This window comes from Solea solea, chromosome 17 (genome assembly GCF_958295425.1).
Source record: "Solea solea chromosome 17, fSolSol10.1, whole genome shotgun sequence".
Taxonomy (NCBI): Eukaryota; Metazoa; Chordata; class Actinopteri; order Pleuronectiformes; family Soleidae; genus Solea; species Solea solea.
The window spans coordinates 21,700,970-21,711,815 of NC_081150.1; the positions used below are offsets into that span (position 1 = coordinate 21,700,970).

Here is a 10,846-nt window from a genome sequence, read left to right on the forward strand (position 1 = left end):
CTTTTCTTAGAGACCCAGGCCTTGGGATCACTCTTTCTGTTTGTCCTTTTTTCTATTTCTTGCTTATGTTTGGTGTTGTTATTTGTTCAGGGAGCAGATCTTTCAATTTTCATCTTCTTAAGTTTGTTGGTACACTTACAAGTAAATAAGTATGGCTAGTGACAAATTAAAATTATTTTCGTTTAATGTCAATGGGCTGTTGAATCCAGTTAAACGTAGTAAAATCCTATCTAAAGTGAGAACAGAACAAGCCCATGTGGTTTATTTACAAGAGACCCATTTGACAGACAAGGAGCATATAAAGCTAAAGAAAAGGGGCTTTACAAATCTGTTTTTTTCTTCATACAAATCAGGGCATAGAAGAGGAGTTGCTATTCTCATTTCAAACAAGCTACATTTTGAAAAAGTATTCCAAATGGGTGATAAAGAGGGCACGTTTATGTTAAGTAAGGGGTAAGATAGATGGGAATCCAATTACCTTACTGAATGTCTATGCACCCCCAGGGAGTGACATTAGTTTCTTCCAAAAAATAACCAATATCATGGTAACTGAAACAGAAGGCCTCTTGATCTGTGGAGGGGATCTAAATATACATCTGCAGCCAAAGTTGGACTCATCTTGTGGAAAAACCCAGGATAGGAAGTCCTTCTATAAGAAAGTAAACACACTATTTGAGGAGGTGGGCTTGATTGATATATGGCGAGATTTTTTCCCTAACAGAAGGGATTACACTTACTACTCTGCTCCTCACTCTCTCTATACAAGAATAGATTATTTCATAACATTTGGGAAGGATAAAGATAAAATACATACTTGTGGAATCGGGACAATATATCTAAGTGACCATGCACCAGTATACTTATCCGCTGATTTTGGCCTGCGATCAAAAAATAATACATGGAAATTGAATTCCAGTCTGTTGAATGATCTGTCTTTTAAGGCACAAATTAAATCAGAAATTTGTCTCTTCTTAGAATTCAATGATACTGGAGAGGTTTCACCTCCCATGTTATGGGATACTCTGAAGGCTGTTCTGAGAGGGAAAATTATAGCAATATCGTCATTTAAGAAAAAAAATAGGAATAAAAAGTTAGAGGATTTAAAAAACAAGCTAAAGGTACTAGAAGGAAAACATAAATTAGATTTGGCACAGAATACATTGAGAGAAATTAGACACACCAGGAATGAAATTAATAATTTGGCCACACAAGAAATCGAGAAAGATTTAATGTTTCTGAAACAGAAACACTACGAAAGTGGCTCCAAATCTATGAAAGTATTGGCATGGAAATTGAAAAAAAGGATAGCCGAAAATACAATTCATAAAAATTAGGGATCCAAGGACAAAAGCGATAAAAAATAAACTAAATGAAATTCAGGAAGCTTTTGAAGTGTTTTACAAAACCTTATATTCTGAAGTCCCAGGTGGGAGTGTGGCCCAAATTGACAGCTGAATTCCCTAGATTTACCCACTCTCGATGAAAATCTAAATAAAATGATGACTGCGGATATAACTGAAGAAGAATTAAAAGTTGCAATTGGTAGATTTAAATTAAGCAAATCGCCAGGATCTGATGGCTACACGGCAGAGTGGTACAAGGAATTTAAAAAAGAACTAATACCTGTTTTACTTCCTACTCTGAATTGGGCTTTAAAAAATGCACAAACGCCACCCAGCTGGAAGGAGGCAATAATTTCAGCCATACCAAAAGAAGGCAAGGATAAAGTGGAGTGTGGCTCTTTTAGGCCAATCTCTGTTCTTAATGTGGACTATAAATGATTTACTTCTGTTATGGCCAAACGATTAGAAGAATTCCTGCCGACACTGATACATAATGATCAGACAGGTTTCATACACCAACGCCAAACACAAGACAATATACCAAAGACACTACATATTATGGATCATATACAAAGAAATCAAACTGAAGCAATTGGGATGAGCTTAGATGCTCAAAAGGCCTTTGATTCGGTTAACTGGATTTTTCTCTACAGAGTGTTGCATAGAATTGGTTTCCACGATACAATTATTAAAACCATACAGGCACTATATGACAAACCTACCGCCAGGGTCAAGGTCAATGGATATTTGTCAAATAGTTTTACTCTAGAAAGGGGCACCAGACAGGGCTGTGCATGGTCACCACTACTCTTCGCATTATATTTGGAACCACTAGCTCAGTACATCAGACAAAGAGAAGATATTAAGGGAATCATTATTAAAGGGACGGAATATAAATTGGCCTGTTATGCAGACGATATTTTGATATACCTTGCGCAACCAACTCACTCTCTGCCTAAATTGATGCAAGCATTTGAACAATATGGCCAATTATCTGGGTACAAAATCAACATGAGTAAAACCCAAATACTCTAACGACTGCCCACCAAGAGAAATCAAAAGTAGCTACCCCTTGACATGGCAAACAGAGTCCTTTAATTACTTAGGCATCAACCTACCAAAAGATCTTACAAAAACTCTATTAAAATGATTATATTGCCAAGACTTTTATATTTATTTCAAACATTGCCAAAAGAGATTAACCAAAACCAATTTAACGAGTGAGACAAACTGCTATCCAGGTATATAGCAGTTCGCCTCAAAAACTTACAGCTGGTTAAACAAAAGGGAGGATGGGGCTTGCCTTATTTTAGATATTATTATTTTGCAGTGCAGATGAGAGCAGTGGTATGCTGGTGCAACCCGTCATATACAGCTCAATGGAAAAGCATTGAGGAAAAAATGCCCTCCATCCCCATACAGGCAATTTTAGCTGATAATAACTTGCAAACCCACATAAATAACATTGATAATCCATGGGTGGCGTGGACCTAAAGAAGCAAAGAGTGTGAGTCAGAGTCCTGACCTGAGAATCTCCAGAGAACAGTGAGGACTCTTCAGTCCATCACACAGCAGCTTCACTCCTGAATTCGGCAGGTTGTTGTTACTCAGGTCCACGTGTCTCAGACGAGAGGACACAGAGCTGAGGACTGAGGACAGAGCTTCACAGCTTCTCTCTGAGAGGTTACAGGCACTTAGTCTGAGGTAGAAAACAGAGATGAACAAAAGGTTAAACATGTTTGTCTTGTGCTCTTTAGATTATGTCTTATTAATATTTATATACTGATCCACGTACAGAGCTTTGTTGGAGGCTTTGACCACCGGCAGCAGCTTCAGAAGAGCCTCCTCTGAAGCAGAGTATTTCTTCAGGTCAAACTCTTCCAGATCTTTTCCTGATGACAGTAAGATGAAGACCAGAGCTGACCACTGAGCAGTGGACAGTGTCTTTGTGGACAGGCGTCCTGATGTGAGGGACTCTTGGATCTCCTCCACAAGAGCACGATGGTTCAGTTCATTCAGACAGTGGAACAGGTTGATGCTTCTCTCTGCTGACAGATTCTCACTGATCTTCTTCTTGATGTACTCAACTGTTTCCTGATTGGTCTGAGAACCACTTCCTGTTTGTGTCAGTAGACCTGTTAAGAGCTTCTGATTGGTCTCCAGTGAAAGACCCAGAAGGAAGCGGAGGGACAAGTCCAGGTGTCCATTTGGACTCAGTAAGGCCTCGTCCACAGCACTCTGGTGCAGATGATTCAGTTCAGGTTTGTTTGTTTGTATGGACCACTGGCTCGTTGTTGGTTCTTCTGACAACAGATTTGTTCCAGAGGTGACGAAGGTCAGATGAACATGAAGAGCAGCCAGAAACTCCTGAACACTCAGATGTACAAAGCAGAAGACCTTTTCCTGGTACAGGCTTCTCTCCTCTTTAAAGATCTGAGTGAAGACTCCTGAGTAAACTGAAGCTGCTGTGATATCGATGCCACACTCTGTCAGGTCTGATTCATAGAAGATCAGGTTTCCTTTCTGCAGCTGCTCAAAAGCCAGTTTCCCCAGAGACTCAATCATCTTCCTGTTCTCTGGACTCCAGTGTTGATCTGTCTCAGCTCCTCCATCATATTTGACCTTCTTCACTTTGGACTGAACCACCAGGAAGTGGATGTACATCTCAGTCAGGGTCTTGGGCAGTTCTCCTCCATCTCTGGTTTTCAGCATGTTCTCCAGAACTGTTGCAGTGATCCAGCAGAAGACTGGGATGTGGCACATGATGTGGAGGCTTTGTGATGTCTGGATGTGGGAGATGATTCTCCTGGCCTGCTCCTCATCTCTGAACCTCTTCCTGAAGTAGTCCTCCTTCTGTGGGTCCGTGAACCCTCTGACCTCTGTCACCATGTCCACACAGTCAGGAGGGATCTGATTGGCTGCTGCAGGTCGTGTGGTTATCCAGAGGCAAGCAGAGGGAAGCAGTTTCCCCCTGATGAGGTTTGTCAGCAGCACGTCCACTGAGGTGGACGCTGTGACGTCAGTCAGGATCTCAGTGTTGTGGAAGTCCAGAGGAAGTCGACACTCGTCCAGACCATCAAAGATGAAGACCACCTTAAAGTCTTTAAACCTGCAGATTCCTGCTTCTTTGGTTTCAGCGAAGAAGTGATGGATGAGTTCCACCAAACTGAACTTCTTCTCTTTCAGCATATTCAGCTCTCTGAAGGTGAAGGGAAACATGAACTGTACGTCCTGGTTGCTTTTGTCTTCAGCCCAGTCCAGAGTGAACTTCTGTGTTAACACTGTTTTCCCAATGCCAGCCACGCCCTTTGTCATCACTCTTCTGATTGGTCCGTCTCTTCCAGCTGAGGCTTTAAAGATGTCTTCTTGTCTGATGGATGTTTCTGGTCTGTCTGCTTTCCAGGAAGCTCTTTCAATCTGTCTGACCTCATGTTCTTCATTGACCTCTCCAGTCCCTCCCTCTGTGATGTAGAGCTCTGTGAAGATCTCATTCAGAAGGGTGGGGTTTCCTGCTTTAGCTACGCCCTCAAACAAACACTGGAACTTCTTCTTCAGGTTTGATTTGAGTTCACGTCGACAAGCTGAAGGTCTGATTTCTGACAGAATACAAGAAAATAAATCAGTGAGTGGATCATTGAGAAAATAAGATGTTCTTCCTTTCACATTAAAAGTCCTCTTACTGTCAGCTAGCTTCTCCTGCTTCATCCTCCTTAAGAAGTCCTCTGTGATCTTCAGAAAGGCCTCTCTGCTGCTCCTCTGCTCCTCATCCTCCCTCTGACTCTCTGAGATTTCTGTGTGATCTGTATCCAGAACCTTGTGGATCTTCTTCAGCTCATTCTTCACAAAGCAGATGATGTTCTCCTCCAGCAGCTGGAACAGAACATGTGAAGTTTAACCTCAGATGATCAGTGACAGAGTGAAGTCCTGCAGGTCCACAGAGCAGCATCCAGACTGTCAGGACCAGGAGCCTCATGTATAAAAGAGTGCGCAGCTTTCATACTAAAAGACGGCGTACGCACAAAATTTATAAAGTACGTACGCAAAGAAAATCTCAGCTTTATAAAACTGTGCGTACGCCAAGTCCTGCGCACCTTTTCTTTATACATCCCATCAAAGGTGAAACTGAGCGGAGATGAATGAGGAACACACCACGCCCACCCACAAATGAATATACAAATGACTCTAAAACGCCTTCGTCCTGAAGAAAATGGACAACTCAGGCAGCAAAGAAAGAGGGAAATAAAAGAAAAAGAAGGAAAGTGCACGATCAATCAATTTATGATGTATAAATCTGTAAAAATAGATTATTTTGGTCGTTTTTTTTAGAATTAGTGAAAAACACAAAGGAACTAAATGTCAGGGTCACAGCGACTGCTCTCATTTTAATATTGATGCTTCTAAAACTGGCTGTGCATTGATAGTTGATCCTGTGCATGTTTTTTTCTGGTGTATGTTTAGACATGACTGATCCATGTGAGCTGAATTTACAGATTATTTCAACAATCTATAAGTGTCACACGTCATCATCTACACACATTACGCACAAAATAAGCAGACAGAGTTCACGGAGTTACTCCATGTAACCATTCATTACTGTCACTGATTGTGTTGTGGATGCTGCGCCTTTCTCTTCCGATGAAAGGTGCAGCGGTGGCGGAATAACTTTTTCGTAGTTATTTCGTTATTGTGTGGATTAAAATGTGATAAAGAAAATTTTCTACTCAACGTTCAAGTCCCGTTTTCTTACAACAAATGAGTCTGTAACTTTATTTTGTGTTTAAAACATTATAGACTGACGTGTGTTCATGTGTTCATGTGTTCATGTCAGCAGCTGTGTTTACATCACTGTGTTACATAAAGAAAATATTCATCTGTGGAAAATTAATTTCAGTAATTTGCTCAAAGTAAATAAGTGAGTCCCCCTCTCTCTCTCACACACACACACACACACTCACACACACACAGGTTTGTAGTGTGTGTGTTCGCTCACAGGATCAGTTTCGTCTTCAGTGTCCTCTCTGATGTTATCCACATATGTTCATACGTACGTGGTGTATCAGTATTGTTTGTCACAGAAAATTCATGTTTGCCACTGTAGACACACTAATAATATTATTTTCAAACACTGTGATAAGTTTCAGAGCTTAATATTGCAGCGTCTCCACCTGACAAGAGTTTGCGGAGCTCTCTGCAAATTCTCACGGCAGCTCGAGAGTTTGCGCTGCGATGCGCAAACTTCCACGCCAAGTACATTTTTATACATGCCGTCTGTGCGTGAAAGCAAGCGTACGCCGTCTTTTTGTGCGTACGCACGGTTTATACATGAGGCCCCAGGACTCTGCTTCAGTATTAACAGTAGTGTCAGTGTGCATTTGGACTATCTGGGTATCTCATAGGACTACTGGAATTAAGCTAAGTATCACTTCTGTAGGTCTTTCTTATTTGGTTGCCATCTCAATAATTGTATGTAGCTGGTTGCTTGACTTTTGTGACTTTTGACTTGTCTGTTTAATTAAGGTGAAAGTTTTGTAAAGATATTTTGTCTGCTAGGTCAAAGAGAAAGTTGTTATTGTTGCTGCTTTGACCTAGTTTCTATTGAGCCATCACCATCACCAGGTGAGAAGTTTCACTGGCAAAGGGGAGTGGCCAACACAGCTGTAACTAATCAGCCCCTAATCAGGGAGTGGCCACTCAGCTGCAACTAATCAGCACCTAATCAGGTGTCTTTTAAAAAGCAGCACTGACTTTGAAGCGGCAGCTTCAGCGGCAGACTCTTCAGACGAAGACTCAGGAAGACAAAGACAAAGGAGTCTAAACCGGAGTCTCAGGAAGACTCAGGAAGACAAAGACAAAGGAGTCTAAACCGGAGTCTCAGGAAGACTCAGGAAGACAAAGACAAAGGAGTCTAAACCGGAGTCTAACAAGGAGGCTAACGGGGCTAAGTACCTGTCTGCAAGTGTTTTCGACCTTTCACATATGTGTCTTTTTTCCATTCCTGTTCATGTCTCTTCTCATAGATACTACAAACCTCACAATCACTCACAGCATCACCGTAACCTGTCCTCACTTATCTATCCCACCCGCTCCACACACATCCAACACCTTGTCGCAGGGGGGCTGTGGAACTGCCAGTCAGCTACCCGCAAGACTGAGTTCATTTCCGGCTTTGCTACTGAGCAATGCCTGGACTTCCTTGCTCTCACTGAGACTTGGATAACACCCTCCAACACAGCCACCCCTGCAGCTCTCTCCTCCGCCCACTCCTTCTCCCACACACCCAGATCTACTGGAAGAGGTGGTGGGACAGGTCTGCTCATCAACCCCAACTGGACTTTCACTCTTTACCCACTGCCACACTTCTCTTCACAGTCGTTTGAATTTCATGCTGTAACTGTAACTCACCCAGTCAAACTAATCATTATTGTCATCTACCGTCCACCAGGCCCATTAGGACACTTCTTGGAGGAACTAGATGTCCTCCTCTCAAACGTCCCAGAAAATGGCCCACCACTTGTTCTTCTTGGTGACTTCAACATCCAGTCAGAGAAGTCATCCGATCTACTATTTCTACTTTCGTCTCTTTCTCTCTCACTTGCTCCTTCTCCACCAACTCACAAAGCTGGCAACCACCTTGACCTCATCTTCACCAGAAACTGCTCCACCTCCGACCTCACGGTAACTCCACTTCATGTCTCTGATCATTTCTTCATTTCCTACTCTCTCCCACTCTCCCAATCTGATGATCTCATCTCATCAGATACTGCACTTGTCCGTCGCAACATTCGCTCTCTCTCTCCCTCCTCTCTCTCCTCAACTGTTCTATCAGCACTTCCTTCAGCTGACTCCTTCTCCCTCATGCATCCCAACTCTGCCACAGACACATTCCTCTGTACTCTGTCCTCCTCTCTTGAATCTCTCTGTCCTCTTACTTCACGGCGGGTTCGTAAGTCCTCCCCAGCCCCGTGGTTGTCGGACTCAGTGCGTACTGAGAGAGCCACGATACGGGCAGCAGAAAGGAAATGGAGGAAATCAAAACTCCCTGACAACCTGCTTTCTTATCACTCTCTTCTCTCCACCCTCACTGCCTCTATCTCTGCAGCCAAACAATCTTTCTATCAGACTAAAATTCAATCCTCTTTCTCTAACCCCAAAAAACTTTTCTCGAACTTCTCTAACCTCCTTGATCCCCCCACCCCCCTCCTCCCTCCTCCCTTCAACCAATTCACTTTGTCAACTACTTCACAAAGAAAGTAGATGACATTCGCTCTTCTTTCTCAACCCCACCTCCTGATCTCACCTCTCTACCAACCACTAATTCAGCTCCTTCTCTATCCTCTTTCACCCCTCTATCTCAGGATCAAGTTCTTTCCCTAATAACCTCTGCCCGCCCCACCTCCTGTCCCCTTGACCCTATCCCCTCTCACCTTCTTCAGTCAATTGCTTCTGATCTTCTGCCTTTCCTCACCCACCTCATTAACACATCTCTATCATCTGGTTGCTTTCCGGACTCTCTTAAAGAGGCCAGAGTGACCCCCCTCCTTAAAAAACCCACCCTTGACCCGTCTGAAGTAAATAACTACAGACCTGTCTCTCTTCTTCCTTTTCTCTCCAAAACTCTGGAGCGTGCTATCTTTAATCAACTCTCCTCCTACCTTCACCGGAACAACCTTCTTGATCCTCTTCAGTCTGGTTTTAAAGCAGGTCACTCGACTGAAACTGCACTCCTTGCTGTCACTGAGCAACTCCACACTGCCAGGGCTGCCTCTCTCTCCTCTGTGCTCATCCTCTTGGACCTTTCTGCAGCGTTTGACACAGTTAACCACCAGATCCTTATTTCCTCCCTTCAAGAACTATCACCCTCCACAACTCTGTGGTAACTCCGTCTCATACCGCAAGGAACCTGGGTGTGACACTTGATGACCATCTCTCCCTCACTGCCAACATTGCTGCAACAGCTCGATCTTGCAGATACATGTTGTACAACATCAGAAGGATACGGCCTCTTCTAACCCAGAAGGCGGCACAGGTTCTGGTCCAGGCTCTTGTCATCTCACGCTTGGATTACTGCAACTCCCTCCTGGCTGGTCTCCCTGCGTGTGCCATACGACCCCTGCAACTCATCCAGAATGCAGCAGCTCGACTGGTCTTCAACTTACCAAAATTCTCCCACACTACACCTCTCCTCCGCTCCCTTCACTGGCTTCCTGTAGCTGCTCGCATCCGCTTCAAGACTCTAGTGCTTGCGTTCCATGCTACAAACGGATCCGGTCCAGCCTACATCCAGGACATGATCAAAACCTACACCCCAGCCCGCCCACTTCGCTCTGCATCGGCAAACCGGCTCGCTGCCCCCTCACTGAGAGGATCGCAGAGGCATTTACAGAACTCGAGACTGTTCACTGTCCTCGCTCCCAAATGGTGGAACAAGCTCCCCATCGACATCCGGACAGCGGAAAGCCTCCACATCTTCCGCCGCCGACTAAAAACACATTTCTTCCGACTCTACCTCGACTAAGACGATAACGACGACGACAAAAAAAAAAAAAAATATATATATATATATATATATCGCACTTATGACTAGCACTTCATAGTTTGATTTACTTGAAGCTCTTACTTACTTCTAGCTCTTATTTGTACCCAAATGTTTAAATGCACTTGTAAGTCGCTTTGGATAAAAGCGTCTGCTAAATGACATGTAATGTAATAATGTAATGTGTCATGTTTGTACATTTACACACCTTAAATATGGAGTCCAGGTCTGCTCCATGCTGCTGGACAGACTGACCACTGAGAACCTCTGTCCTCTGCTGATCAACTCTGAGGAGAATAGATTCAGTGTCATTTACTCAACAATCATTTGTTTCTACGAGGTTTTCAATGTGCTGCACCTACGATTCTTCTTCAGCCAAGTTCACATGACATGAGTTTGACAGGTTGAAGACAAAAGTCCCTGAAGGACAGTCTCTAGTGTTTGTTATGTGTGAAGTCTCAAAGACACAATCAGAGAGGCTTGTCCATGAGTCCCTGACCAATCACGGACTCTGACTAGATTTACTGCTGGAAACGTATTCAGAGACGAGGACCGGCTGAAGACGTTTAGTGGAGACAGAAAAACAACATTGGTCCACCAAAGAGAAGAAGAGTGTTTTTCTGGATTAAACATGTTTTGGACTAGACAGGCTCTCCCTGGTGGAGGATCATGTAAGTGTGTGTTACTATGTGTGAAATTCTTACATCAGTTCACCATGTTTTTGTCCATCCTTGAAGTTAATAATATGATCTATAGACTGGTCACTCTTCATGGACACACAGCTGGGTCCAGGTTCAGGTCCAGCAGAGTCTGGTCCCTGTTGATGGATCGTCCTACAAACACAGGACATGACATGTAAATACAACATCTGCTGTGATTGATCTCATTAATGATCTACAGTATCAGGAGACACAAGGAAAACAGGTTTGTGTCAGAAATGGTTGAGTGTGACCCAGATGGTGTCAAACAC

At 43.4% G+C, this 10,846-nt stretch overlaps 1 protein-coding gene across 1 annotated transcript; it reads left to right on the top strand.

The window, feature by feature from the left end:
* The first annotated feature begins 7,224 nt into the window (after positions 1-7,224).
* On the top strand, positions 7,225-9,962 carry LOC131444087 (uncharacterized). Its single transcript, XM_058614227.1, has 2 exons — positions 7,225-8,572; positions 9,192-9,962. Exons 1-2 carry the CDS (start codon positions 7,320-7,322, stop codon positions 9,856-9,858), a joined length of 1,920 nt encoding a protein of 639 aa, XP_058470210.1. The 5' UTR covers positions 7,225-7,319; the 3' UTR covers positions 9,859-9,962.
* Positions 9,963-10,846: the final 884 nt, after the last annotated feature.

Bases quoted from the DNA above. Each gene is read 5' to 3' on its own strand.
- LOC131444087 (XM_058614227.1), top strand. From the start codon at position 7,320: ATGTGTCTTTTTTCCATTCCTGTTCATGTCTCTTCTCATAGATACTAC. The intron at 8,573-9,191 runs GTCAACTACTTC...CCTCCCTTCAAG, and splicing joins CCCTTCAACCAATTCACTTT to AACTATCACCCTCCACAACT.